Source organism: Mustela nigripes, chromosome 16, assembly GCF_022355385.1.
Source record: "Mustela nigripes isolate SB6536 chromosome 16, MUSNIG.SB6536, whole genome shotgun sequence".
Lineage (NCBI taxonomy): Eukaryota > Metazoa > Chordata > Mammalia > Carnivora > Mustelidae > Mustela > Mustela nigripes.
Window position 1 is genome coordinate 3264395 of NC_081572.1, and position 27951 is coordinate 3292345.

A 27951-nucleotide genomic window follows, 5' to 3' on the forward strand; every position below is an offset into this window, starting at 1 on the left:
GCTGCTCTTTACTCAGAGCTGCTCTGTGTGTGGGTCGCCGCCTTATCCCTGCCGCAAAGATCTGACCCCAGGTCCTCCGGTGTCAGCTTGGGATTGAGAGGTTTGTGCAAGTTTGTTGAAATGTGAGATTACAATGTGACTTACAATGTGAAAGACTCAAGAGATTAGAAGGAACTGGAGTGCCCGAGTTCCTTCTAATCTCTTGAGTCTTTCACATTGTAAGTCACTGGGATTTCCTGGGAGACCAGGTGACTCAGCCCATCGGGTGCGGCCGTGTGAGGCATCAAACGGGTAGGATCTGCAGAGGTCTGAGGTTGGTAGACGCAGGTCCTTCCACCTTTTAAGTCTTTGGAGGGGAGGAAACCGCCTTCTCTCCCATGGACAGCGTCCCAGATATGTCCTCTCAAACCCAGAAGCTTTTGTAAGTGGCTGGGTTCTCTGGCAGCACTTTGTAGAGAGGGTATGAGAAAGCATGTACTTTGCCACTGCTGCTCTGTTCTAGCCGGGGCTCCCAGTCGGGTGTCTGAAGCTGTGTATTTTCAGTCTCATAAAACATACAGATCTGCGAAGGTTTGGCCCTGCTCACGCCAGCGGGTACCTCTGGTCCCGGGGCGTGTCCAGACACACTGATGCCCTCCCTAACCTGGGTGGGAACTTGGTCTAGGAACTTGGTCTCTCCTGCCTGTTTACCTTCTCCAGGCATGGGGGGGGAGAAGGACCTTTCTAGATTCTTGGCCTCCCTTCTTAAAACATTTCCCTGCTGTGCTGGTTTAAATTTGGACCCCTCTTACCCACTGAGAGGCAGGGGCTACATATAAGAAGGCGACGGTGGATGGTCACGGTTGGAAACAAGGCGAGTGGCGTGTTTTCGAGCCAGGCAGAGGGCTCTGGTGTCTCTGTCCCGAAGCACACCTTTAGCACTGCCAGGGATGTAGGGCAGAGTGGTCCGTGTTGGCCGGCGGCCGCCTGTGCTCCTGCTGAGCAGGAACTGCTCTCAGAAGAACTGCTTTCTTGGTCGGACTTCATGGCGGATTGCTGGGCACCTGCTCCTGCCTGCGGAGGGGGTGCCGGGCAGGGGGAGCTGCTGAGCCCAGCGGGATTGCCGCCATGTGCTTGTTTGTGGGAGCTGTCCCTTTAAGACAGACCTCCTTTGTATGTGCTGGGGCTCTGCGGCTGGTAAAATCTGCAGAGCAACATTTAAATAAAGAAATAAATGGAAGCTTCCCTTGTGTGGGTTTTCTATTCACAGCTGAGCACAATGGTCCCTTGTTGTCCACACTTTAATCCCCTGCATTGAATTGGAACCCCGCAAGGGACTGGGGAGGGCCCATCCTGCACTGGCCCCCTTGCTGGAAGGGGGACACCTTGTAAATTAACCTTCGCAGGAGTGCGTCCCAGAGGCCTTTAGACCCCCAGGTGCTCGGCCCCCCATCTTTTGTGCTTGGGCTGCTGCCTCACTGGTTGCCATTCTTTTCGAGAGAAGGGGGCTTAGCCGCCTTCCTGGCACAGAAGCGTGGCCGCAGCACGTGGCAGTCGGGGGAGGAGGAGTTGTTTGTTTCTCTGCCATCTGGCCCATCAGCCGATCTTTTCTGTTTAACCCTCATGGCTTCGAGGGAAAGCCATGGCACTGGTACGTGCCCTCGCTGGGGCCCAGGCTGCTTTTCCAGGCACGTGGGGTGTGGGGTGTGTGCGACTGTGTTTTGCCTAACTGCCCTGGCATGGCCTGCCCCATCCCGGGGGTCCCAGACCCCCTCCCTCCCCAGCCATGGTTTGGATCCTCTCTGCTGTTAAGTGAAGGGAAGCATTTTCTCCATGGCGTTGACTTTCCTCCGGGGCAGTGTGTGCACGAGGGCTTGAAGTGAGGGGGTGACCTGCCCTTGATGAGTTTCGGTGCAGGAGGAACGTGGGTTAGGGTGCTGGGTTGTTTCCTGTCGCAGGGAGAACTGCATGAGACCGATGAGATGCAAACCAGCCCTTCTGTAAAAGAAGTTCTCGGGGGATTTGCTGAACCCAAAGGCAGGCAGTGCCGTGGCCGCAGGCGGCTCAGGCTGGAACGCGGTGGGCAGGGAGACCCTGCGGCTGATGTCGGGAGGTCGGCCCACGTGGGAACACGTTTTGTTTATTCCTGCTGTAGATTAGCCGGTGCTGATCCCTTCTGACCTTGGGTCGCAGAAGGCCTGTCTTCTCTAGGGACCACAGACGAATGTTTTCACAAAGTTTCCATTTTAAAAGTGCAGTAGTATTGGGTTACCTGGGCGGCTCAGGTCATGATCCTGGGGTCCTGGGGTGGCGGGGGGGGGGGGGGGGGTCCCTGCTCGGTGGGGAGCCTGCTTCTCCCTCCCCCTCTGCCTGCCCCCACCTCAGCTTTCTTGTGCGCACTCTCTCTCAAAAAAGTGAATAAAACCTTTTTTAAAATGCAGTAGTGCCAACATGTATTTTTTGAGCTCATAGGACCCACCTCTCTATTCGCAGACCCACTCCCCAGAAGCAGCCGCTAGCCATTCACTTTTTCTGGCTTTTCTCTTCTGGTAGCTGCCAAGTGCATGTTAATGTTCTCATCCCACTGATGGGTTTGTCAAAGTCGGAGGTGGTCCCTCGACCTCTCCCACTTCACATGGTTCTCTCCACTCTGGCTGTCCATTCTGGATGGTTCCTCAGTGTTTGGTTCCTTTGTTTCCACTTTTGGAACTTGCATACACATATTTACAACTTCATTTATTTACAGCCTCATTTTCTTGTTCGTTGATCTGTTAGCTCTGTCCCTGGTTTTATAAGCAGGTGCCGTGGGGACCCGCCTTGCCTCCCCCGCCCCTGGCCCGCCCCCTCGTTCTGGCCTGCACGACTGATAACACGTGATTGCGGGCACCCATCGGGCCGCGTCTGCGGTTCGAGTCCAGGGGTTGAGAGGCCGTGCGCGCACCGCTACACGGGGGTCCTTCGGCCTGGCGCTCTCTCGGGAGCTGCCCCCGGCGAGGAGGCCCAGAGGACTCTGCTTCCTCGCCTCCTCCCCTGAACGCTGCCCGCTGTGGCTGCCTCACGATCTCCTTCATTGTTGCTCTGTGTCCCGGGATCCTCTTTGTTCGTTGAGAGAAGGCCCCGTGGTGCCTCCACATCTTAGAAATGCTCCTTGGTGGTCTTCCCGTCCCTTCTTTGCCATGGGCTGCTTGCCGGCCACCGGTCACCTTCCCATCCACACACGAGAGCGCGCGCGCGCGCGCGCGTGTGTGTGTGTGTGTGTGTGCGTGCGCTCCCTCGGGCTCCCGAGGCTGCTCCTGCCCCGTCCTGGTGTCCTCCTCCTCCTCCCGAAGGAGCTCTCCTGTGTCTGAAATGATCCTGTTTTGTCCTCCACATCGACTGCGAATTAATTCTAGGGTCAAAGTCATTTTTATTTAGACCCTCGAAAGCCCCTCCTCCATCTCCCACTGTCACACCAGCTACCTCCTCCCCTTCCTGCTCATGGAGGTTTAGGATCATTTCGAATCCTCTGACTTGGGGATTTTTACAGTGAGCGTCTCTCCGAGTGAGTCTGTCTCTGCTTCTGTCTTCAGGTCTCTTTGCTCTTAGTTCTGCACGTGCCCCGCCTCTATCTTTTAACCCCTTTTTGATGGGAGGAAGCTGGGGGACAAAAATGGGTTTAATTTCCAGGAGCGTCTTGTTTAGCTGTCCCTTTTCCAGAGTTTTCTGTTCTTTTGAAGTCTTCTTTTGTTCGGCTCCAGGATGGGTTTTCTGTTCCCTGCCTTGCTGGTGCTCGTCTGGGGTGCAGGTTCCGCCGTCTCTGTGGTGTAAGACGCGGTGGCAGAAGGTCGAATGGGTGCTCCGTGTGTGGGGCGGGCCTCGTGTGCATCGAGGCTCTGCTTTCGTCTGGTTGGCGGGATCCGGCTTCGCCGGAAGGGCAGTGCCCGGTCTCCCGGCTCAGCAGCTTGCTCAGCGGTTTTGTTCGGCCGGGGGTGCGGACATCCGCAGCCTGTGCTCTGTCAGGCACTGTGCCGGGCTCTGCAGACTGGGCCGGGACAGGCCCCCGCGACCCCCGGAAGGAGGGGTTGGCACTCTGCTCTCTGTCCCAGAAGTTTGTTGAAACCTCTTCTGCCATAGGCCCCTCTCCATGACTTTTTGGTGTTAGAAGTTTATAGCTTTTAAAAGATTCCTTTACTGTTTCCAAGATCCTGTGCTGGCAGGGGAGGATCAGCAGCAGGTTCTGAATCGTTGCCCCAGAGGCTCCAGGGTGACCTTCCCGTAGAGTGGTCATGCGCGGAGGCTAACCAGGACCGGGTGAGCGTGAGGTTCTGGGAAGAAAGCAACCGCAGAGATTTTCCACTCTGGAAGGAGAAACACTGGCTTCTCTGGGCGCACAGCAAGTCTTGAGATACACATTTTCTCCATGCTCGGTCTGTTTTTCATCAGCCTCGTCCGAGGGCTGTAGTCTTGCCTCTGCTTGGGTAGGGACGCGGTGATCTGATTACACCATCGTGTGCCTTCAGAACCGCAGCCTGGTTGGTCTCCCCCACGGAATAACTATTACAAATGAACTTTTGCCTCAAATTTCCAAAACCATGTTACGTTAGAAGAATATTTGTCTTCTAGAATCTCAGTAAATTATTTCTTAAAGGGATCCTCCAGTCTTCATGGGCTACAAAGTCTGCTCTGTGAGATGGAGAGAAATTAGAGTACCTCCTTCAAATGTGCTTTTCTCGAGAATGGAGCACGTGTCCGTAGAGTCTCCTGCTCCGGAGCGGCGGGCACCCTGCCCTGAGCTGACGCGTCCCGGGCCCAGCTGCTCAGGCGGCGCTGTGAGCGTTCCCTGGAGTTCCAGGGATGCAGCGAGGCCATTCTTGGAAGGTGACCCGGGCCAGATTTCCGTCATCTGCCGGCAGCCTCCAGTCTCCGGCATTGGTGCCTCCTACTGTGGGACTCGGTGCGTTAGGCTGTGCCGTCCCAGCCACCGTGAAGAGAACGAAGGGGAAAGGATAGAAAATGCCAGTGGCTGTCCCGTGAAGAAGGTACATTTTTGGTACTGTTGTGTATTCAGATCAGGCCGTGATCGCAGATGCATGTTTTAGTGCGTCTTGGGGACGTTTAAAAGACACTTCTCTGGAGAAGGGTCAGGGGAGCTCTGCGTAAAGGAGAAGTTAGGGGCACCTGGGTGGCTTGGTTGGTCGAGCGTCCAGCTCTTGATCTCAGCTCAGGTCTTGATGTCAGGGTTGTGGGTTCAAGCCCCACGTTGGGCTGCGTGCTGGGTGTGCAGCCTGCTTAAAAAGAAAGCCAGCTTGTCTTATGGAGGTAGTTGACCTGTGCTCTAGACATCATCTTTATCGCTTCTGCCCTCTCTTGTTGTCTTCTGTGATTTGTATAAACTGTTTTGGGAAAGTAAGTGGGCTGTGACCGCAGTAGTGTCTCAGTGTCACAGAAACACAGTTGTGGGTCCTGTGTTTTCAGGCAGAGCCACTGTCCCTGCTCCGTGCTGTCGGTGGAAATGTAGTCTGAGCCACTAAATGCAGTGTTACTTTCTGTATGTAGCCCACGTGAGAGCGGTTGAAATAGTGTATTTTACTCATCAAGTAATGTGTTCCGCATGCGGTCGATGTAAAATGCACTGCGGAGGCATTTGTACCTTGCACACGAGCTCTGGCGTGGATCGCACGCAGCCCTCACGCGGGCCTGGTCCCATGTCACGGGCTCAGTCGCCACGGTTCTGACTTGTGCCAGTGCTGTCCCCTCCAACCAGCTGGGTGCCGTTTGCGGTCGCCAACGCTCTCCAGCTTCCATGGAGCGCCAGGCAGGCTCTGGGCGCTTCCTCAGGTGGATGCGCAGCCTGACGAGTGCGGGGCCGCGACGTCTGCCCTAACGCTGAGGACGCGGGCCGGGCAGGCGGCTGGCCATGTGTGGCAGGTCGGAGGCGGGGTTTGAGCCAAGGGTTTCCTGACCCGAGTGCTTGTGTTCCCCTCGGACCGAGGGGCTGCTGTCCCAAGCCCCTGTTCCTGGAGGTGAGGAGCTGTGGCCTCAGAGGGGGACGTGTCCTGTGACAGGAATTCAGTGACTGTGTTCTCAGGATGGGCTCAGGAGAGCATGTAAGGCAGAGAGCAAAGTCTCAGAGCCAAGCCGGCACTCGGCTGGGCTAGATCCTTCTGGGCATTTTTTCTCTGTGTGCGGATTGGTCTGTCCCCAAATGGCACAGAAGTGTTCATGTTGTTTTGCAGGGACCACCCCCTCCCCACTTCAGGGAGTCGCAGAAGTGGTTCCGGGTCGGTGGGGAGGTCCACGAGGGGGCTGAGGCCTCAAGAGACGGGTTCACGGGGGCCAGAAGCGTCCCCGCTGACAGGGCTGAAGATGGCCAGGGCTCAGCGGACAGTCCCCTTTTCTCCCCGGCCGACCTCATCTGACCTCAGGCGGCCTTTTCTCTCTCGTTTCCATGGCAAGCGCTCTCCAGCGAGCTTTTTCTCTGTGAGCAGGGTGCTGTCTTCCTTCGGGGAAGCTGAGGGAGCCGGAGCTGTCCGCATTTCCAAACCGGCTTCCGGTTCTTCCGTGTGTCCTTGTCCTTTTGTGGTCTCGGAGTCTGTGCATTTTTGGTGAGATAAAGCTTTCCTAGTGACATTTCCAACTTTCTTGTAGTTCCCAGTGACCTGACCGCAGAGGAGCGCCAGGAGCTAGAGAACATCCGGCGGAGAAAGCAGGAGCTGCTGGCCGACATTCAGGTAGGAGGTCATGGCGGTGACGCATGTGGTGTGACAGGTGTCCTTTACAAAGGTCTCCTCGTGACATCTTCGAGTTGACACCAGCGCCCCCCCTGCCCCCGCCCCCGCCCCAGCTCTGAGCAGAGTGTAGTGACCGACAACCACCTTGGTTTCCCCGGTGAGAAGAGGGAGGCCTAGCTTAGGTGGTTTGTGAAGCCTCACCCGCCTGCTCGGTTGCCAGAACCAGGGGAGCCTAGGCCCCCTGACTCCCACGCGGGCTTCTCACTGCCGAGGGGGGCTTGGGTGAGGTTTCGGGTGCTTGGAACATGGACTTTGGGCTAAGCTAGACCCACGTCCCACCCTGGCGCTGCCTCTTCCTGGACGAGCGATCTCAGGTGAAGGATTCGTTGAACTTCAGTTTCTTCCGCGTGAGATGGCATGAAAGCACCTGTTGGGAGGCTGCTGTCAGGGTTAAACGGGGCCCCGCGCCCCACGACATGCTTCAGCTGTGAGCATGGTTTCATCCATTTTTCTAAGATCCTTTGCGTAACTATGAAACTTTGTAGGACGTAAGTCATAGAAGCCATTGGTTGGATGATTTTAGCCCTTGGGGCAGCAGGTGTTAGTCTTGTAGAATTCTTCGCAAAGCCTTTGGGCTTTCGGGGGTGGGAAGGGGAGGGAGGGAACATGCCCTGGAACCCCCGAGCTGCAGAGTGTGCAAAGAGAAGACTTGCTCTGGTGTTGACTTCAGTAGGATTTGATCATTTGCATTAATTCTTTGATTTTTGTTTCACTGGTAAATGCTCGGAAGTCTTTCTTTTCTTAATTTTTAATTTTTTAAATTCTTCTTCAGTGTACCAGAATTCATTGTTTATGCACCACACCCAGTGCTCCATGCAGTCCGTGCCCTCCGTAACACCCACCGCAGGCAGGCCCACCCCGCCCCTTCAAAACCCTCAGATTGTTTTTCAGAGCCCACAGTCTCTCATGGTTCGTCTCCCCCTCCGGTTCCCCCCAACTCACTTCTCCCCGGAAGTCTTAGCCGTTCCTCACTCGAAGCCCCCTTCGCTGGGCCTGTCCATTCCGAGGGTCTGTGTGATGTTACCCATGAAAGGGGGCGGGGGTAGAGAGCCGGGAGCTGGGGTGGACATTCCCGTGGCCCGCGGCTGGGCGGCAGTGTTAGCCCAGCCCCAGCGCCGCTGGCCCGACAGGCTGGGCCGGGGGCCCCTTCGCCCTGAGTCTGCAGACACAGGCACGTAGTGGCTGCAGATCTGATAGACTGTATCAGCCACCTTTCAGGGGAGAAGTACGTATTTTACGCAGCGTCTGTGATGATGAGCTTCCGTAGACAGTGAGCTCCTGGAGGTGAGGAGTGGCCTCTTCCACCTCCGTGTTCCCTGAAACATGTGCCGTCTGGTAGGAGCGCAGCACGTATTTGTCGAATAGATGGATTTTCCAAATGTTAACGATTTTTTCCCCTGGTTTGTCTTACTTTATTTCATTTTGGCTTATTTTGTCTTGTTTGTGTTTGGAGAGAGTTATGTGAGCTGTTAGAGAGGCTCTTCTCACCGGCCATTGGCCCCTCCTGCTAATTCTGACCTGTCTGTTTTGTAGAGGCTCAAGGATGAGATAGCAGAGGTAGCTAATGAAATTGAAAACCTCGGGTCCACAGAGGAAAGGTGAGTCTGTCCAGCCGGCCACTGGGTGTCGTGGCCGCAGCCTCAGTGAGCATCGGGCCTGTGCTTGTGGCCTACATACGGGAGGGGGGCACTTTCCATCTTCGGTCCCTGGCAAGTGCACGGGTCCCATGTTTTCTGTCCCCCCTGTTCCGTGCAGGGGCTCTGACAGGTGACAGCCTCTCACATCATGATGGACACTGAGCCAGAGAACTCCAGATGCCCCCAGACCCGAAACAGCCCTCAAGGGACTCTGCGAACTAGCGTTCCTTCCCTCTGTTGTCCACTGTGTTTGCATTGTAGAGTTTGTGCTTTTCTTTGAGTCCAGGAAAAGCTTAATGCCACTCGCACCGTTTCCAAAGGCTGGAGTGCCCAGCTGTGTGTGGGTGCCCCAAGGGACTCACTCGTGCCTCCCTGACGCTTGGGAGCAGAGCATGGACATGGGCATCCTAGTGCAACCCGACGAGGGCTGTTTGCAGGGTGACGGCACAAAGCGTCAGCGACCTCCAGAGTTTAGTTTTGAATGGGCTTCCCAGACCGTTTTCTAAGTATTTAATGCACTAACTGGGCTGTCTCTAACTCACTACATGTCTGTATTTTTCTAAGCCTAAGTCCCCTGTCTGGCTTCCTAAGACCGTTGGAGTTTGTTATTGCAAGTGTGTGCGGGCAGTGCCGTTAGAGACAAGCGAAGCGCAGGCCTCCCGAGAACCCGTCTTCACTTCCGGGCTCCCTACTGTCAGTTTGGGACGATAGCTTTCTTTCTCTCTCTCTTTTTTTTTTTTTTTTTAAGATTTTATTCATTTATTTGACAGACATTAGATCACAAGTAGGCAGAAAGACAGGTGGGCAGGGGGGCAGGGGAAGCAGGCTCTCTGCCGAGCAGGGAGCCCAATGCAGGGCTCAATCCCAGGACCCTGAGATCACGACCTGAGATGAAGGCAGAGACTTAACCCACTGAGCCACCCAGGCGCCCCGGATGATAGTTTTCTTAACTTCACATTTTAAAATATTATAGATTTAAAGCAGTGGATACATTGGAGCCTATCAAAATTTAAAACTTATGCTCTTAAAGATACCGTAGAAGGGAACAGGTGAGCCACAGACAAGGAGAAACATTTGCCGTGGTGTGTCTGAAAGAGGACTGGTGCCCAGAATATCTATGCAGAGAACAGTGCAAGTCCGTGACAAGGAGATGCCCAGAGTGAAGAGTGGGCCTGGGGTCCCTGGCGTTGGGGAGCAGCGTGGCCCCTTCTCGTCCTGTGCCTTGTGCCCTGTGCCATGGCCGGTGGCAGTAGTGCCTAGGTGATCACTGGCGGGAGGTGAAAGTGAACCTGGGGCAAGTGTCGTGCAGCAGGCTTACGACACCATCGCTTCGCCTGGCTCCAGTTGCAGCCGCGGGCGAGCCGGCCGGCGGGCACAGGGCAGGCGGACCGTTCACTCACGTGACACAGCTTCACTGGGTGGTAGAATGTTCTACACCTGGTCATGGTGAGGGCCGCACAGCTTTGTCAGCTTACTAGAAATCGTTCAGATGTACACATAAGATGCGTATATTGTGTGATACATACGTGGTACCTTGATAAAGATTTTTTTGTAAAATCACGTTAAAAGGAAAGCCCTAGCATAGAAGGAACAAATGGACATGGGGCCGGGGTCAGGATTTCAGCTGACCTTCCACACATAGACCTATGGTACGCCCCTGCTCTCCTGATAGCGCTTTCCAGACCCCCAGCAAGTCCGTGGGTGCAGTGACATTCGTCTTTCCGAGCCTCTCAACAGCCAGAGGACTAATGTTGGCTCCGGGGTTGTTTTACAGGAAAAACATGCAGAGGAACAAACAGGTAGCCATGGGCAGGAAGAAATTTAACATGGACCCTAAAAAGGTGAGTGAGAGGGTTCTGCCGGTGTCCTCGGGCTCCATGATGGGGTCGCTGCCGCGCTCAGAGCCCAGCGCCATCCGTCACAGCTTCTTGCCCTTACGTAGAGCACACGACCCCTCCCCACGTCCTCAGCCCCGGTTCCTCAGCTGGGGCTCCCCTGACCCCCTGTGTCCGTTGATCCTTCTTGTGTGTGCAGAGCACTGACACCCGATCTACCTCTGCCCTTTCCCTCTGCTCTGGAGGTTTCCAGGGCAAGTGCCATCGGCATCCTTGTCTCTTCTAGGGGATCCAGTTCTTAATAGAGAACGACCTGCTGAAGAACACTTGCGAGGACATCGCCCAGTTCTTGTACAAAGGGGAGGGGCTCAACAAGACTGCCATCGGCGACTACCTGGGGGAGAGGTGAGGCCTCGCCAGACGGGGGGCAGAGCCGTCTGGTCAGGAGCTCTGGCATGCTCAGGTCTCCAGGGGGAGTTCTGTCCTGGGGCACAGTGGCTGGTGTCCGGAGGTGCGGGGAGAGAGGAATGTGGGCCTCTTCCCTGCTGTGCGTGGAGCCTGCGGGACCACGGGACTCAGCGTGGAAAGTGCCTGGTGGGGCTGGACGGTGCGGGTTCTCAGGCTCACGGTCTGACTTCCACTCCCCGCCCCTGTCTTGTTTTTCCTGTTAGAGACGAGTTTAATATCCAGGTTCTTCACGCATTTGTGGAGTTGCATGAGTTCACTGACCTTAACCTCGTCCAGGCGCTACGGTGAGTGCGCTTAAGGAGGGCGCCCTGGAAGGTGGGAGAGGCAGGCCTCGATGCCGCGTCTCTGTGTGGCGTTTTGATGGAAGGAGGTTTTGAGGGCTCTCTCGGACATCCCGAAGAACTCATGGCCGAGAAGACTGGTTGGTTAAAGAGAACAGAATGACAGCATATCCTGAAGGCAAATTCTACACAACTCCTCCTCATGTCTTTCATTTGGGAAATTTCACTGGGAAATTGGTGAATGTTTATATTTTGAAATTTTTCCAATTTTCCGTGTAGAAAATGCTTGAATCCCTGCCCTAGAATAGGAAGTCAATAGCTGTTCACTTCGTCTTAGAGTGAATTCTCATTTTTAATTGTCTTTTTTTTAAAAGATTTATTTGAGAGAGGTGTACACACACACACACACACACACACACACACGTGCAAAGGCTGGGGAGTGTTGAGGGAAAGGGGATGAGAACCCCAAGCGGACTCCAGGCTGGGTGTGCAGCCCTAGGTGGGCTCCAGCTTATGAGCCAAAACCAGGATGCCGACTGAACCCTCCGGGTGCCCCCATTTTTTTTTACAAAATCTTCTGAGACACTGCCCTTCGGTGCCCTCGCTGCCAGGGGTGTTCTGTGTTGCTGTTTGGATCAGTGAGAGTGATGCGCCGTGAGACCTGTTGGTCTCGGGTCTCTCTGGGACTTAAGGGGATCAGCTGTGAAAGTGCTGATAGGAAATCTCTTTCCACTGCCTCATCTTCTGTTCTGGAGACGGGCACTCATCAGCCTGAGTGTTATTTCTATCTCAGTCTTGTGTGTTGGTCTGAGGAGGAGAACCATTCTCTTATATAGGAAAACCTTAATTTTTCACATTTTCTTCAATACTGTACCTTTAACTAAGAGAACCGCGGTGTAGAACTGTAAGCTCACACCTGCTCAGAGCTGCGGGAGCAGAAGCCCTGGCCCAGTGGGTCCCCTGTCACCCCTTTGTACTAAAACCCATGGGAAATGCCGCCCCCGTTCCCAGAGAAGGGAGTGGTGTCCCCGAGTCCCTGCCCAGCGACACGCCTGTCCTTCCCACTCAGGCAGTTCCTGTGGAGCTTCCGGCTACCGGGAGAGGCCCAGAAGATCGACCGGATGATGGAGGCGTTCGCGCAGCGCTACTGCCAGTGCAACCATGGCGTGTTCCAGTCCACAGGTAGGGTGGCCGCAGGTCCCGCCGATGGCCAGCATTTCTTACGGGTGTCTTTCCTGGTACTAGGTAGTTTCCGAAACAACAGGACCTGAGTTCATGCCAAGAACATGGATTTAAACGGTAGCTGGCATCGCGAAGAGTCGGAAGTGATGCAGAAGGCCAGGGAGTAGGAGCGCGGGGTGGGAACGGACGATGTAGTAGCTGAGAGGCAGGCCGTGTGCACCTGTTAAAGATCGTGTTCTGCATCTCTGTGGCCCGCTTACTTTGTAACTGCAAGTTTGATAAGTAGAGCGTCGAAGTGCGGGGACACTAACCGGCCGTGACCGGTGGGGAGTGCGTCTGTGGGGCTGGGCGCGGGGTGGCGTGCAATGTCCTCAAGCGAGCGTGCACTGAAGCGCCGGCGCTCCGCGGGTCTGCCGTCCTTCAGTTTCATGTCGGAATTAAAAACATAGAAAGTACGCGTTTGAAACGAGGCTTTATTGACCTGGGGAAATGCTAATAGGAGCGGCAGGAAAGCAGGACTCAAAGCTCTGTCTCTGTTTGATTCCAGGTCTGTTAAGAGGGCGCATCTGTGAGCTCCATTTGTGATGCGCTGCACCCGCCGTTCCTGTAATAAAAGCAAAATAAGTTGTTGCCGGGCAGTGGCATCATAGATATTTTGTATTTTCTTTGTTATACATCGTGTTGTTTTTCAGATTGTTTTCAGTCTTGGATGCTTGATGCACTTCTCGGTGCCTGGCTGTTTTCGGTTCGCGGCGTATAATTTCAGTTAGCCGGGGTCCAGGCGTGCGCGGTCGTCTCCTCCTCCTGACAGCGTGGCCGTTAGTCTTGATTGCATTGGACATTTGTGATCCTTCCGGGGGGTGTTTCTGATCCTCTTGCTGCTTTTCTCTTTAGATACTTGTTACGTCCTCTCATTTGCCATCATCATGTTGAACACCAGCCTGCACAACCCCAACGTCAAAGATAAGCCCACCGTGGAGAGGTTCATCGCCATGAATCGCGGCATCAACGACGGCGGAGACCTGCCCGAGGAGCTGCTCCGGGTGAGCACACTCGAAGCCCGGAGACGGTGAACTTGGGACCCCTGTGCTCCGCCAGGGGTCTGCTCATAGAACTCGTTTAACTGCGGGAATGCCGGCACAAAATGGGTCATGAGACCCAGCCAGGGAATCGGGAGGGGAAGTGGTTTAGAAGTTTGAAACTGAAAGTGGGAGTGCAAGTTAGGCTGCTTTCTTTTCTTCTTTTTTTTTTTTTTTTTTAAAGATTTTATTTATTTACTTGAAAGAGAGACAGTGAGAGAGAGCATGAGCGACGAGAAGGTCAGAGAGTGAAGCAGACTCCCCAGGGAGCCTGATGTGGGACTCGATCCTGGGACTCCGGGATCATGACCTGAGCCCAAGGCAGTCGTCCAACCAACTGAGCCACCCAGGCGTCCCGGCTGCTTTCTTTCTTAATTATCCATCAGGCACGTTAGTTCTGCCTTCACACGAGCAGCCTGAAGGCAGAGCTCGCCATGTTCTTCTGCTTGCAGTGCCCGACAAAGGCACGCACATCACCCACGCACAGTGAATGAACAAGAGGAGGGGGAGGGCGCGCAGAGATGTTTGTAGAACCAGAGACATGCAGTGTCATCTTTTACCCCAGAATCTGTATGAGAGCATAAAAAACGAGCCTTTTAAAATCCCAGAGGATGATGGGAATGACCTCACTCACACGTTCTTCAACCCAGACCGGGAAGGCTGGCTATTGAAACTCGGTGAGTAGCGCGCTCTGGGTCGGGGCTCCCGGCACAGAAACGGAGAGACAGGGTGTGTGCGTGCTCGTGCTCGTGCACGTGCTCCAAGGAGGTGGGGGGAGGTTGCAGGAGGCGCTGCAGCCAGACGGTGGTGTGCACTCCTGGGATTCTAACGGGACCCGCCTCCGGAAAGGAGCATGCGGGCAGCGCCCCCGTGGGACGTAGGGCTACTGCTGGGCGCGGACTCCCCCTGCACAGATGTGCTCCTGCGGGTTTGCACGCCACGTGTTTACCCTGGAATTGATTGGCCGGGTTTTGTGTCAAGCCAATCCCTGGAGAACCTGGTCCTTTTCCTTTCTCTGCCCTCTTGGTCCCCGGGAGGGTGGCCGGCCGTGTCCATCTCTCTACTTCCCATCACACAGGCTCGTAGCTGGCGCTCCCGCCTCCCCCCCACCCCAGCGCGTCATCACCACCTCTGCATCCGGCTCCCCCCCGGGCAGCGTGCATGGCAAAACCCAGCCCCTGGCTGCACCGCGACCCACAGCGCTCTCACTCGTCCCCGGGCAGCGGTCCCCCACCCCCCAAAACCTCCCTGCCAACTCAGATCAGCCACTTCCACGATTCTGCTCATTTAGAAAAATTTTTAAAAAGTGTTCCTCTTCCCTTGGCCAAAAGTGAGCTTACTCGCTTAGACTTGCCGTCATGCCTAGAGGTGAGAGAGTGACCGAAAGGAAAAGTAGGGTTTTCATGACGTTTGTGCCCACATGTGGTTATTTCAATAATTGTTCCAGAGCACAGGGAGAGCCCCTGGCCATCATCGGCACTTTTTTTTGGCCCTGAGAGGATACTGTCCTCTGTTTTCTTCGGCCTTGGCCTTTTGATGCATGGGTTCCCTCATCACCCGGGGTGCTCGTGGGGATGACTGCCTGCTGCCGTTTCAGCCTCCAGCCCTGGGGCAGTTAGAAGTCACTTCTCTCTTGGCAATGACTGACCCTTCTGGGAAGTGCTGAAATGGAGTCTTTTTAAATAAGTTCAGGTAGCAGTAGGAGGTATGTCCTTTAAAAAATGTATCCCAAGTCCTCGTGTTTCCGTATAAGGACTCCTTCATAAATTCTCCTTAAAGCACCACTTCCCAGTTGGAGGTTTGACTCCCCTCTTGAGTTGGTCAACATTTCTCAGGTCTTTAAGCCAATAGAATCCTTGAAAACAGCTGCCACGCTCAGAGACCGCCGTCTTGCCCTGCACCTTTCCTGCCAAGCGGACGGAAAGGAACACGACTCGACATTTAGAAAGTGCGCCCAAGCTCGGACTTACTCCCTCCCGGGAGGCTTGCTCAAATGCCGATGCTGAGTGTTAGCTTTGACAGCCCAGAGGCTAAAATTAGACCAGTGCGGAGATGATCTTGGCTCTTGTGCCAGGATGACATGTAAATTCATGAGGCATCCCATATTTTTAAAAGGAAAAAAAATTAACAAAATGTGGGACTTGCTTTTAGGTCATTGCATTGCCTTTTCTAAAGTTCCCCTAAACCCCGAACTCGTTCTGCCGTGTTTTCATCGTAGCCACTTAGGATCACCCCTGTGTACCCACGTGCTGCAGAAGGCAGGCTTCCGGCCATCTGCAGCTGTGTGTGTGTGTCCGTGTAAGAGTGTGTATTCTTGTGTGCACACATATGTACGTATGCATTCATGGGAATATGTGTGTGCATTCCTACACACACCTTAAAAAGTGACAGCCGTCTGCAGGAAGACATGAAATTCCCCCCGGTTTTCCTCCCTTAGCTCTGGATTCTGAATAGACTTATAAACCTTAGCTTTGTGAGCACGGCTCTGTAGCATCTTTGGGGCCAGGCTTCCGAGAGTGCTGCAGAGCCCGCCCTCCCTGGGCAGCGTGTGGCAGGTGAAACAGGCTTCCCCACTCACGTGCCAGCAGTGGCGATCACCTGCTTAGTGACTTTATGTTTGGCTCCCCCGGGGTAGAGGGGAATGACTAATACATTGCACTTTAAGATTAAGGAGTTTGGTTTAATTTCTTTGTTTTAATTTTCTTTTCTCCCTCATTTGTATGTTTCCATGATTTTGGCTCTCCTTTTCCTTGCCCCAAACTCCAGGAGGTATGTAACCCCCCAGCCTGCTCGCTCGCTCTGCCAAGGCCACTGTACTTGCTACAGCGTTTCCTTATTTTGTTATTTTTGGTTATTTTGTTTTTTAATTGCTGGTGGTAGTGTTACTGCTGCTTCTAACTTACTGTACAGTCCCTAGGGAACTGGCCAGGATCAGGGGTTCATGGTTTCCCTTTTAGGACTAGGGCAGAGTGCATCAGACAGCTGGGCACCAGGCCGCGCAGTAATTTAAACTTACTGAATGCGGTAGTGCAAGAAAACATACTAAGTGGGTTTCTAAAAGCAGAGAAGTATTCACTGAATTTTCTCTTGGAAACGTCGGCCAGGCATATTCTGTATGTGTCGCGTTCAAATTGACCACATCTGTGAATTACAGTGATTTCTGAAGAGGAGGAAGAGAGGGAAGGTTTGGCTTTCCGGCACCACGTGCTTCTCATAGGCCCTGATCAGAAAGCACGCCAGAACAGGAAGTAAAGGAGACAGCTTGGGACATTTGCCTTTGCATGGGACAGGGAAGTGGCATCTCCTAAACTCAAAGGATGCCAAGTTTGGGGGCGGGGGAAGATAAACACCAAAAGCCCACCCCAGAAGTCCTAGGTGTTAGGGAGGGTGTTGCAACCTGAGCTCCGTATTTCACGTTCCGTTGTGTTTTTCTCCCTCCTCTCTTCCAGTGAGTATTGTTAAAACCCCCAAATTGGCCTCTTAGTTACGTTGTTGGTCTCTCCTCTCCATTCGCTGGTTTGGGCTTATGTTCCTGGAGGACGAGCCCCTCAGGCGTGTGCTCCAGCACTACCTGCCCGGAGAGCCGCACGCAGAGAGATCTGTCCTTAGCACGTTTGGGGTCTTGTCAGCGCTAGGGAAGCCAACGCCTGGCCTTCGCCTCGGGGGTGGGAGAGGTCCTGTGAGTTCCACAGGGACTGTCCTAGGTGCGCGCATTGGTCTGTCTGCTTGTTTCATGTCTGTTTCCTTCAACATGGAAATGCTCCCCTGGGCCACCGTGATGCCTCTCACAGCAGAGGTCTCGGTAACGCAGCCGATTGCCAGGGGACATCATCCAGCTTTTGTAATCAGGGAGGGGATCTTTCCAGCTTGGCTTTTCCTCCTAGATTTCCTTCCACCTTCCTCTTTGTCACATCTGACCCCCCTCCACGACCTCCTAAACCCCGAGGGCCCCCGGGTGGTCCTGTGGGGGGAGTGCATGGGAGTCAGCATGGGTTGAGGTGTCCAGTGTTCGGAGCCCTGCGTGGGGATGAAGGTCTGAGAGGTAGAAGAGCTGATTTCTCGGGCTCTGAGGTGGGGGCGGGGTGTTCCTTTTTATACCATTTCGGTTCCCGTTCTAAGTAGATTCCTTGTCGTCTTTTTCTTCCTCGTCTGTTTTGGTCCTGCCCAGCCTTTCCCATTTTCCACACGCATGTCATATTTCCATCTGTGGTTTCTTCCTGAATTCATGCCCTAGGGCCTTAGGGACCAGAGGCACATGCTCTCATCAACTGGCAGATCGCTGCTGGTGGGAGGGCCGGCCCCCGCACCGGGCCCCGGCAGGTGGGCAGTCGTGCGGGCCAGCGGCAAAGGCCTCCGTACCCTGGGTCTGTGCAGTTCATGATCGATCACATAACCTCCCCAACACTTCGGGCCCCACACAGAGCCGAGAAAAGGACTGAGAAGTTCAGCAGGCTTTCTGCTCGATGCCAGGACCAGGGCTGGGTGCACCTCTCTGTGGTGTTCTGTGCAGTGCTCCAGCCGTCATGTCCCGTTAGGAGACCCGTTACATGGCAGTACGCCCCTGCTCTCAGCTCAGCTGCCTGTGCTGAGGGACGGGAGACAAAGCAGGACTAAGGTCATACCAGCTCCGCAGCCCGTGGGCCTGTCTCTGCGAAGATCGGAGAAGTGATGTTCTCTGGAGGTTAAGTCTTAGCAAGAAGAGCATAGTCTGTCAAGGCAGTAAGAAGTGCGCACAGTGGCGTGCGTGTCGTAACACAGGAAGGCCTTTGCATGACTTCTGTGTGGTTCACATTCAGAAAGCTGCCCCTTGCCCCGACATAAGCAGACCAAGACGAGGTCCGGCTCATGGCCGCAAGGGGAGCGGGAGGCCGCTTCACTGAAACAGCCCGCCACCGAGCCTCCCTCCCCAGTGTGAGCATAGCTTCTCGGCCCCAGCCCTGCTGTTTCACGGAGACGTTAGAGAGGACGGAGAGGCCCTTTGGGGCTCACAGCCCCACTGTCCGTGCTCCCTTGGCCTGCGCGCCCCTCCCCTAGCTCAGTGGTCAGCGCTTCAGGTGAGAAGTTCGGGCTCGGAAAGGCTCCCGAGGACTTCTCCCACTCACTGGTGGGTTCCTCCCCGATCCGGGAACTCCGCCTTGTCTCCTCCAGGACTCTGGGGAGATGTCATTTGTAGGACACTGGCCCAGGGCCTGAAAGCCATACAGAAGTGCACTATAATCAGCAAGGTAGGGTAGAGGGTGAAACCCCAGGAGTTTGGGTTCCACATTCCAGGAAATCTCTAGATTTGATTGTGAAGGGGTTGACACATCTGACGAACCCTGGGCTGGGCGCCCTCACAGTGTAGCTGGGACCGGAGCTGACCCCTCCCCTCTCCGTCCTCCGTGGGCCCATTTCCACCCCTCGCCGCTCCCGCTGGCGCCGCTCCAGCCTGGTCCGACGTGCCCCGCGTGTCCTCGCCCGGGGCCCTCCCCTACTCCATGCTCTCATCCCACTCTCCTGAGCTCATCTCCAGGCGCCACCCGACTTGCTTGCTCTGCCTGTTCCCACAGACTTTCACTCTGTGAAAGGTGCTTCTGTTTTGGCTCTGTGTCTTGTTACTGATGTAAATCTTGCCATGGTCTCCGTGTCCTCTGGGTGCCCTGCCCCTCGCTTCCTGTTCCCTCGTGCTCTCCGGGGGCTCTGTGTTACGGAGCCTGTGCGGGCCCGTTGGCTCTTGTCCGACGTGCATCTCTGTTTGCTCTGCAGGTGGCAGGGTCAAGACTTGGAAACGACGCTGGTTTATTCTGACCGACAACTGCCTTTACTACTTCGAATACACGACGGTGAGCATCTGCTGGTCCACTGCGGACTGGGGTGGATCAGGCCTCCGTGTTACACGACTCCAGTCAGGTGTGGTTAGGGGAGGCCCTGGGGAGGGCTGGCAGGAGACTTGAGGTAAAGAGAAAGAGCTGGGACAGCCCCCCGAGTCGGGGGCCCTGAGGATGGTGGGGACAACCTCTAGCTCTGGACCGGGGCAGGAGAAGGCGGCGGCCCTGCATTGCGCGCGGCATTCAGATGGGGCTGAGAGCCGGGCTGGAAACCGGGAACGTGGTCAGGTGCCAAGAAGGAATCTGTCGCCCCTTGAAAGGGCGATGAAAGTCACCGCATGGAGAATTCAGGTTTTCCAGATTCGGGAGACGCGGCCCAGGAGGGAAAGATGTAATAGCGGAGGAGGAAGTGAAGTGAAGCGGGAGAAGTCAGGATTACCTGGAGTCTGGTTGCTTCGTCCGTGGAAGGTCTGTGGGCTTTCAGAGGGGACGCAGTCGTGATGCAGATAGATACGTGTGAGTCTGTTTCGTAGTAAGACATGGTGAGAGTGAAACTGAGAAAATACGACGGTCATCAGCGCTGCCTCTGGTGCAGCACCCAGCATGCCTGGCCGGCTGGGCTCACACTGGCCACCCCGCTGTCCCTCGATCCCTCTCACGTGTCCGTCCTGCTCGACTGCGTGGGGCTTGTGTCCTGACATAGGTCTTCACTGAGTAGAGGTCACCAATCCCGTGGGATCGTGGAGATTTGGAAAAGTCGTATCTGACACGTGTAGAGCACGGAGGGACTTGTGTGCTAAGTGGAAGCCCCGGATGCGAGTCTGGGAAGGAACCAGGACCCTGGCGTGCGCCTGAGTGAGGCGTGTCCCCCACGCCGACACCGTGCGAACAGAGCTTCTCGTGCTGGGAGTGGGGATTGGCCCGTGAGGGCGTCACTTGCCCTCAAGGGCTGCCTGTTGGGCCAGTCAGTGATTTTCTCACCTTTTCCCCCTGGAGCACATTCCTTTACGCTCCCACTTCTGCCCGGGCCGTAGTTTGTCTTTTTTCTCAAAGACCTGTGGATAGTGGCATCCTAGCCTCTTTGGGGTTTTTTTTCACTATTCTTTGGAGTAAAACGGAACAAAACACTGGCGTCTACGCAGTGTGCTCTGAGTTCTGGAGCGGGCCCAGGGTGATGGTGAGAGTCCCGAATGCCGTGGTTCTTCACGGTGTGGACTGCGGGGGCATCGCCCGAGTCCCACGCCCCCTTCAGCAGCAGCCAGCGTTGTGTCAGGCCAGAGACAACAGAGGATGGGTCTCTGCAGACGCAGGGGCCTCTGAGTTGAGACGGTGGCTGAGCTTCCACTCAGAACCTCCTGACACAGTGCGGGAAATCTGAGGTCAGGAAGTGGAGGGTGGCAGCTGGTGAAGGCAGAGTGACCTCCGCCTAGTGCAGCGCAGCGACTGAGAGCAGGGACAGAGGCCATAGCTTGGGGCCCTGAGTGGAGGGGCCCTTCCCCACAGAGCCCCGCCGCCTGCCTGTTGCCCTGAGTCCGGGAGACGCAAACGGAGTAGGATTTTCTCCCTCTTCCCATCGGCGAGCAGTAAAGCCTGCTGCTGGGTAGGAGCTGGTGAAACGGGTGCATGAGGAAGCAGGCCTCAGTCTCCGCAGTGGCCGTGGGGCTCCGGACTGGGCACTCGGTGGGAGAGCCGTCCACAGGGAGCGCGCCCGCCAACAGCCCGCCCACCCCCGCGCGGACGTCTGCGGTCCCAGCAGAGAGCCAGGGCGCGGCGAGTGTGTGAGATCGCCCTGGCCTCCGCTCCCTGCTCTCTCCCGAGACCCTGGAAGGGGCCAGACACAGCGTGATATGTAGACTGTGACGGGCAGTTACGTAGTAAGTAAAAATTATAAGGAGTGAACAGGGGACCCAGGACTAAAATCACTGTCACACAGGGAAGGTTCGAGACCTTCACAGCTCGTATCTGGAAAAGACAAGTTTGCGGACAATTAGGGGAGAGGAAGCCGTTGTGCCGGACAGAGAACAACGGTCCCAGTACTGCGTCCGGCACCTGCGCGTTCAGAGATGCCACTGATGACGGGGCTGTCCCCGAAAAGGAAGAGGGACCTGCGTCTGCGGATGGAGAGAGAGCACAGGGCCACGGGGACGTTTGTCGTAGGGAGCTCAGTGCCGAGGCTTAGCCCAGCTACGCCATGACATTGGAATGACCTTGGGCTGGCAGGATGTCCCAGAGGGGACGTGTAAAGTGTGCCTGCGGCGACCTTCACTCACATGGGACACTCGGGGGCGGGGGAGGGCTTTGGGGGAGAGGGCCCGCAACAGAAGAGCGGGCAGGAGTGGAGCTGTCAGGAAGGCAGTTTGTCGTTGAAGAGCCTCCTGTCTGGCGAGGGGGACAGCAGGGCGGGAGGTCGTGAGGTCACACACACCACCCTCCCGGGCGCTGCTGGCACGGAGCAGGGCATGCGGCCCGAGCCCGGGGCTTTCTGGGGTTGCCGGCCCCGGACCAGAGGCTGAAGAGATGCACACGGGATCCAGGCAGAGAGGCGAGGCGGTTTTCGGGGTGAGCGAGCCGGGCGTGCTCCCTGCTGGAGGGACTCCCGCGGGCTCTTCCGGGACACGTGCCGTCTTCCGGGACACGCGCTGAGTCTGCCCTGCGAGTCCTTGCAGAGGCTCTGGTCACAGGGATCCGTGCACCCAGACGCTCCCTGGCCCTCTTCTGATTGTAGAACATGGGGTGTGGGCCCTGGCGCCGAGGTGTGGGCTCCGGGAGAAGAGCCGAAGGGCCTGGGTCCCGTGTGGGTCAGGGATGCGGTGGGCTGCGTGCCCCTGACCCGGCAGTGACGTCGTTCTGTCCGTAACTGTTCTCCAGGACAAGGAGCCCCGCGGGATCATCCCTTTGGAGAATCTGAGTATCCGGGAGGTGGAGGACTCCAAAAAGCCAGTAAGTGTCTGGGGCGCGGGAGAGGACAGAGCGAGTGGGGCCGCCGCTCTTTGAAAAAGACGGAAATTGCCCAGATTTACTTAAAACTGAAAGTAGGGTCATCCCTCTAATTTGGTCTGACTTTAAAATTATCGTTAGGGTTCAAGCCAGAGATGAGACTGTACGTGACCTCTTTGTTCTGTCCACATGCTTCAGTGTCACGTGTGGACAGTCCCGCGGGGGTGCAACTGTCGCTCCTTACAAGGCCGCGGCAGGCACTCCGTCTGGGCCGCTCGTGTTAGGACCTCCGGGCGCCTTGCAGATGCCTCCCGTTTGTTTGGGGTGCGCCAGGGCCGCAGGGTGGGCTCTAGAAAGTGTGCGTGTTCTCGGTGTGTTGGGAGTGGAGCGGACGGACACGAGGCTGGTGTGTTTGCTGAGGAGGCTGGTGACCCACCACCTCGTGCTCCGCTGTCCCGCGAGGCTCTCCCAGGAAACGTGTGCCCGGGCTCTATAGAGGGCAGAGCGGGAGCCCTCGGCGGGGAGAAGCGGGTTTTGTTCTTGGTCAGCGGCTGCCTCGGATCTCTGACCCCCCGTCCTCTCTCTTGTGATTCTCAGAACTGCTTTGAGCTTTACATCCCCGACAATAAAGACCAAGTGATCAAGGCCTGCAAGACGGAGGCCGACGGGCGGGTGGTGGAGGGGAACCACACCGTGTACCGCATCTCGGCCCCGACGCCGGAGGAGAAGGAGGAGTGGATCAAGTGCATCAAGTAGGTGACCTGCGGGCGGGTGGGTGGCCCCCAAGCGGCGCGGCCGGCTCGCACGCCTACCGCTCCGGCCGCTGCCGGCTCGCACACGAACCGCTCTGGCCGCTGCCGGCTGGCACGCCTACCGCTCCGGCTGCTGCGTGCACCCCCGCCCTGCTCCGGGCCCGCGAGGGAGAGCCTCGGGGCACAGTCTGACCGGACTTCCAGACTGCTTTCCAGCAGACCCTACACGTGTGGCCGTGGCAGCATGTTTGCGAGCGCGCCTCGGGTCTGGGCTTCTGGCAGTGGCCCTCGTGGGTCCCTTCTAGGCAGCAGAGCCGTCTGTTCACCGGGCGGTCTGCGTCTTAGGAGGCAGGCCTCACGGCCAGGATGGCAGCTCCATGGAGACAGCAGTCCTAATGTTTCATCATTTCCGGGGAGTCTTGTCCCACTGACAGATTAAGAAGCTGCCCGGAGTCCCATGGCCACGCTCTGGGGTCATGGAATAGACCCCCCCACCCTTGACCACTGTCTGTGGGGAGGCTGAGGGTCTCTCCTGCGGGGAGGAGGGTTCTTAGGCTTCCTCGGGTGTAGACAGAGCTGCGACACGCGGGGCTCAGCTGAGCTGCACAGCGTGAGGGTGATGACGGTCTACAGCTGTCTTCTCCCTCCCTGGGACTTCCACGAAGTCTGTCCACGTGGCTGTCGCACCCCGAGGGAATGGTGTAGCTGCTTGTCTTGGTGGCAGTTTGTTCTGAGAGTGTGTGACTTCCCCAGAGGCCAGGAGGCCACCCGGACTGGGTGACCAAGGCCCTGCGGACTCCCCACTCCCCGGGACGGTCATGCTCCTGCCGTGGCCACAGCCTGTTCCTAAGGGGGAGCACTCAAGTTTGGGGTGTGTTTTGGTATCGCTGCTGAAGCCACTACAGGGTCTGGCCAGGGTTAAACAGCAGGCGGGGGACTGGAGAAGGACCCGTGGGGGCTCCTGGCTGTCTCCTTGGAAGTCCTGGCCTGAACAGAGGGGCTGGGGTCAGGCTGCCCAGTGCTGAGTTCCCTCTGATGCAGGCACCTGCCCGGCCTCCTGCCAGACCCTGAGCCTCCCCCTCCCCAGAGACGGGCACCCCTCCTGCCCCTTTGGTGGGATGGGGATAACTGCTGGGACGTTTTGGGGTGAGGCAGGGTCGTGGGGTGACCCCGGCAGCTCCCCTCCTCGATGTGAGCTCTCTGACCCTCACTCATAGACGAGGCAGCCCAGTGTCCCGGAGTCAGTACCAGCAATGAGACTGCAGAGCCTGCCGCGCGTGACGGGCCGTGGGCGATGTGTGGACACACTGACTCACTCTGTTGCACGTGGAAACCGGTACCACGTCACGTGGTAACTAATGAATTTAATTGAAAACTTTAGGGCCGTGACCCGAGGTCTGGGCAGAGGAGTGGCCATGCCCGGGGCGTCCAGCCGGCGAGTGACCCTCCGTCACGGGTCCTGCACTCCGTTTTTACAGTGCATTTTTTTAAAAACACTTAACTCTTGTGTCCTTGTCAAGTGTATCTTCAGCATATGGCTCGAAGGAAGGGATGTAAGTTCTCGGGTCGGGTGACCAGCTGCTGTCGCAGTAGCTGGCCAGGCAATGTGAGGCACCCGTGTGCGCCAGTTACTTTCTGGGCCCCGCCGGGTCTCCCCGCGGTGGCACGGGGCGGTGACAGCCGCCCCTGCGCGCTGTTTTGCGGTGTGTCTGCGGCTGTGTGTTCCGTCTGTCACGGGGTCTTACTCCTGCAGCCAGAGCCACTGAGCGTCCTGGAGAGTTGCGTTTGGGATTGTCCTGTCTTTAGTGCAGGTGCGCGCTGTCCCCTGGGGTGGGCTCAGTCCTGCCGGGGCCCGGGGCGGGATTTGCACTCCGTGTTCCTGCGCTCCGGGGACCAGCGCCTCGCCCGTCAGCGTGGCCCGCGAAGCATGGTGGTCCCCGTTTCACAGATGAGGCGCTGAGGTGCAGCAGGGCGGGTGACCCGTCCGGAGCAATGGAGGCGGCACCGGTCTTCAGCCTGAGCCTCGCGACCCAGCAAGACGCACCCCTGACCGCCGTGTGGCAAGCGGGGCAAGCGGCGCCTCCGTGTCCTTGGCTCTCAGCACTGAAACTGAGGCCTTTGAGGCAAGGTCCCTGGGACGCGTGCCAGGGACTGTCGGTTCTAGCTGCCCCGGGGAGCTGTGGAGACCCTTGTTGGGGACACGTCACCCCTGGTGATAGGCCACCGTCTGTTTGCCAGGCCTGTCATTTACCTGGTGAGGCGCGGAGCCTGTGGTCGGTGGGGCTCACGGCACCACGTGCTGGACGGTTGGGAAGGACAGGTGTGCGGGGGTGGCCCTGCTGTCATTGTCATGTGCTGGAGGAGTGACAGGGCACATGGAGGCTCCCTCCCTGCCAGGCTGTGGCCGCGAGCAGGCTTGGCCAGCCGCATCCTGAGGCCCTGTGACCGTGTGGATGGACACGTGTGGTCTTAGTTATCAGGCTGGTGCACCTGGGACTCAGAAGTTGCTTGGCTCCGACCCTGGCAGCCATCAGAGTGGCACGTGTCAGGCCGCCGTGGGCCACGATTATGTGGCGTTTGCTGTCGTTGTGGACTGAGGTCACACACTGTCTCAGGCTGGCATCTGGTAAGAGTGTGTAGTACCATGTTCTGAAGCCCAGTTAGGTAGAAGTGGGCAGCGAACAGCCCAGAATGACCTTGTTGCCCGTACCGTGGGTCTCAGAGCTTGTCCTGGAAGTCGTGTACAGACATGGTGAAGGTTGATGCCACTGATGTGGCCTTGGCAGTCAGGTGGCAGGGGACACAAGGGCCGCTGGCAAGCGCCTGTCCAGGGTGATGTCCTGGCTCTGTCCCTCAGTCTGTTTTCTCCCTCTGTGTGTCCAGGGCCGCCATCAGCAGGGACCCTTTCTATGAGATGCTGGCGGCGCGGAAGAAGAAGGTCTCCTCCACGAAGAGACACTGAGCCTGCCCAGCGAGCGGCGCCGGCGTGCGAGGTGTGAGAGGCCCCAGGCTCTTCCTCCCATCACCCCCACGGATGTGGGGGGCTGGGCTGCCGGACAGGGCTGTCCCCTGCTGGGCATCACCCTGAGTTCCTAGAGACTGGCTTCAGCTTTGCCATTTGTTTTTAAGTGGGAGAAGGGGAGGAGTTTGCAGGGGGAGAGGGGTCTGACGCCTGTCAGGCGTGGGCTTGGGAGCCTTTCTCTCTCCAAAGAATGGGGCCCCTCTCGGCACGTCAGCTTCCTTGCAAGTCTCCCGCTCGGCAGGTGTGACGGCAGAGCTCGAAGCCACCTGTTTACCTCTCGGTCATTTCCCTGTGAAGCGGCCTCCGCCCTGCGCCGTGAACACACGTCGGTGTATTCTGTGTTCGGAGAAGAGTGGTCCGGAAGAGAAGCCACGTACTATAAAGATATATTTTTGTTTTATAAAGAGAGAAAAAGCTAAAGTAGAGCAGTCCAGCGGCGTTCTGCCTGGGCCGGGGTGGGAGCCCCCTGGTAGCCGCTGGCGGGAGCCGGCTTCTCGGCAGCCGGAGGCCAAGGGCGGTGGACGCGGGTGAGGCCGGGCCCCGGGGGCCAGCGGTGGGGCTGGTGCTTCTCCGTCCCGGGGGCTGGGGGCGCTGAGCAGGGAGAATCGCTGGGCTTTCCCGTTTCTGCTCTTTCCAAGCTCCTTCTCGTGGGGCTTCAAAATGCCAAGTCAGCATTTTCCCTTGAGCTAAGTACCCAGTAACCAAAACTGTGAGGAAGGCGGTCCCCGAGGCCTGTCTCCTCCTCCTCCTCCCCCAGAGCTACGGTCCTCGTTTTAGAGGAAGGAGCAGGTCTTACCTGATCACCTTAGGTCTTCAGCTTTTTCTGCCTCAACTCTGGCCCCAACCTGGACTACTGTCTCCCATATGGGGGTGGGGGACTGGGGGGGGCTTCATCTGCCCGGCGGGGGCAGGCGGAGCGCGAGGGGGACAAGGCCTGGCTCGCGTCCTTCCCCGACGGCCTAACTTACGGCGTGGAGGGAGCCACGAAACGCAGCGTCCTCCTGCCGTCCTCTCAGGGACTCTCGGGGCCGCTCCTGCCGCTCGTCAGGCCGGCGCCGGTGCAGGCCAGGCAGCGGCCGGCTCAGGCCATCCCAGTGCCACCGCGTCCCCCGGGACCGGGCGGCACACGCACCACCTCGGAGGAAGGCGGAGAGCTGCCGGTCTCCTCGGGCAGCGGGACCCCGGCTCCTCCGGCTCCGTTAGGGCAGGCGGGCCTCTCTGGACATGGCCTTTGTGAAAGGGCGTGATCGGGGGTGCTGGCGGGGGGACTCTCGGGGCCCCCTCCTACAGGCCCTCCCTAGAGCGGCTGCAGGCGTGCTCGTGCCGGAGCTCGTAAGGGGACCGGAGGGTGTCCGGGCCCGCATGCCCCGCCGCTGGCTGCGCCCCTGCACTGGTTCCCGCACAGCCCGAGGGGCACCAGATCAGTGTTAGTCTATTTACCTGACTGTAAATATCCGTGTATAGTTTCTCTCCTTTTAGATTATTTTGTATTTGTTTAAAAAAAGTTTTGTTAAAATATAAAATATAAAGAAATGACTGAAAATTGTTAACAGGGTTTTAAAAAAAATTATAATTATTATCGCAGTTGTTTTCGTTCCTCTGGTTTTTTTGCGTTGTAAACCGGCACCAAGGAGCCGCAGCAAATAAAGTCCGGATCTGCCCCCGCACCCCCGCACTCTGTGGCCTCTTTCCTCCGCGGCGGCCTGGGAGCAGGACGGTCCCGCTCGGCGGCTGGTGGCCCGGCCTGTCCTGTGGGCGCAGGGACGTCCGCGGGGAGCGGCTCTGTCTTCCTCTGAGGAGATGCAGGGAACAGCAGCTGCCTTGGGCCCCTGCGAGAGGAGCGGCGAACTCCGGCTGTGCTCGGAGATCAGGGAGGTGCCTTCCCCGGCGGGATTTCGGCACGTCCGTCTCCAGGGGAGCCCGCGGGGCGTCCGCGAGGAGTTGAGTGTGCGCGCCCTCGAAGGCAGGGCGCACGGCCCGGACACGGGGCGATGGACGAGGCCGGGCCCGGCCCTGAAGCAGCAGCGAGCTCCCATCCTCGCGGCTTGCCGAGGGTCGCGTGGCCGTCGGCGTTGCCTCCTGCAGGCCTCCTTGATTGGGCAGGTGTCCGGAGCACGTAGCTTTCTGAAATCTGCCCCGTGAACGGCGTCTCTGAGAAACCAGCGTCCTTCACGTGCTGCGGGCCAGCGCGGCCCTTTCCCA

General features: G+C 57.2%; 1 protein-coding gene across 4 annotated transcripts in view; it reads left to right on the forward strand.

Annotated features, from left to right (window-relative positions):
* Window positions 1-27410, forward strand: part of CYTH1 (cytohesin 1) — a 79019-nt gene extending 51609 nt beyond the window's left edge. For 2 of the 4 annotated variants that reach the window (XM_059378395.1, XM_059378396.1), the window contains exons 2-13: window positions 6607-6689; window positions 8283-8347; window positions 10161-10227; window positions 10508-10626; window positions 10893-10973; window positions 12040-12152; window positions 13047-13195; window positions 13797-13909; window positions 18975-19053; window positions 21907-21978; window positions 22573-22727; window positions 25611-27410. In XM_059378395.1, the coding sequence (XP_059234378.1) occupies window positions 6607-6689; window positions 8283-8347; window positions 10161-10227; window positions 10508-10626; window positions 10893-10973; window positions 12040-12152; window positions 13047-13195; window positions 13797-13909; window positions 18975-19053; window positions 21907-21978; window positions 22573-22727; window positions 25611-25689 (1175 nt within the window). In that variant the 3' untranslated portion in view covers window positions 25690-27410. The remainder of the gene's footprint in view (window positions 1-6606; window positions 6690-8282; window positions 8348-10160; window positions 10228-10507; window positions 10627-10892; window positions 10974-12039; window positions 12153-13046; window positions 13196-13796; window positions 13910-18974; window positions 19054-21906; window positions 21979-22572; window positions 22728-25610) is intronic. The other 2 variants (XM_059378393.1, XM_059378394.1) reach the window with 2 other exon arrangements.
* The last annotated feature ends 541 nt before the right edge of the window (window positions 27411-27951 follow it).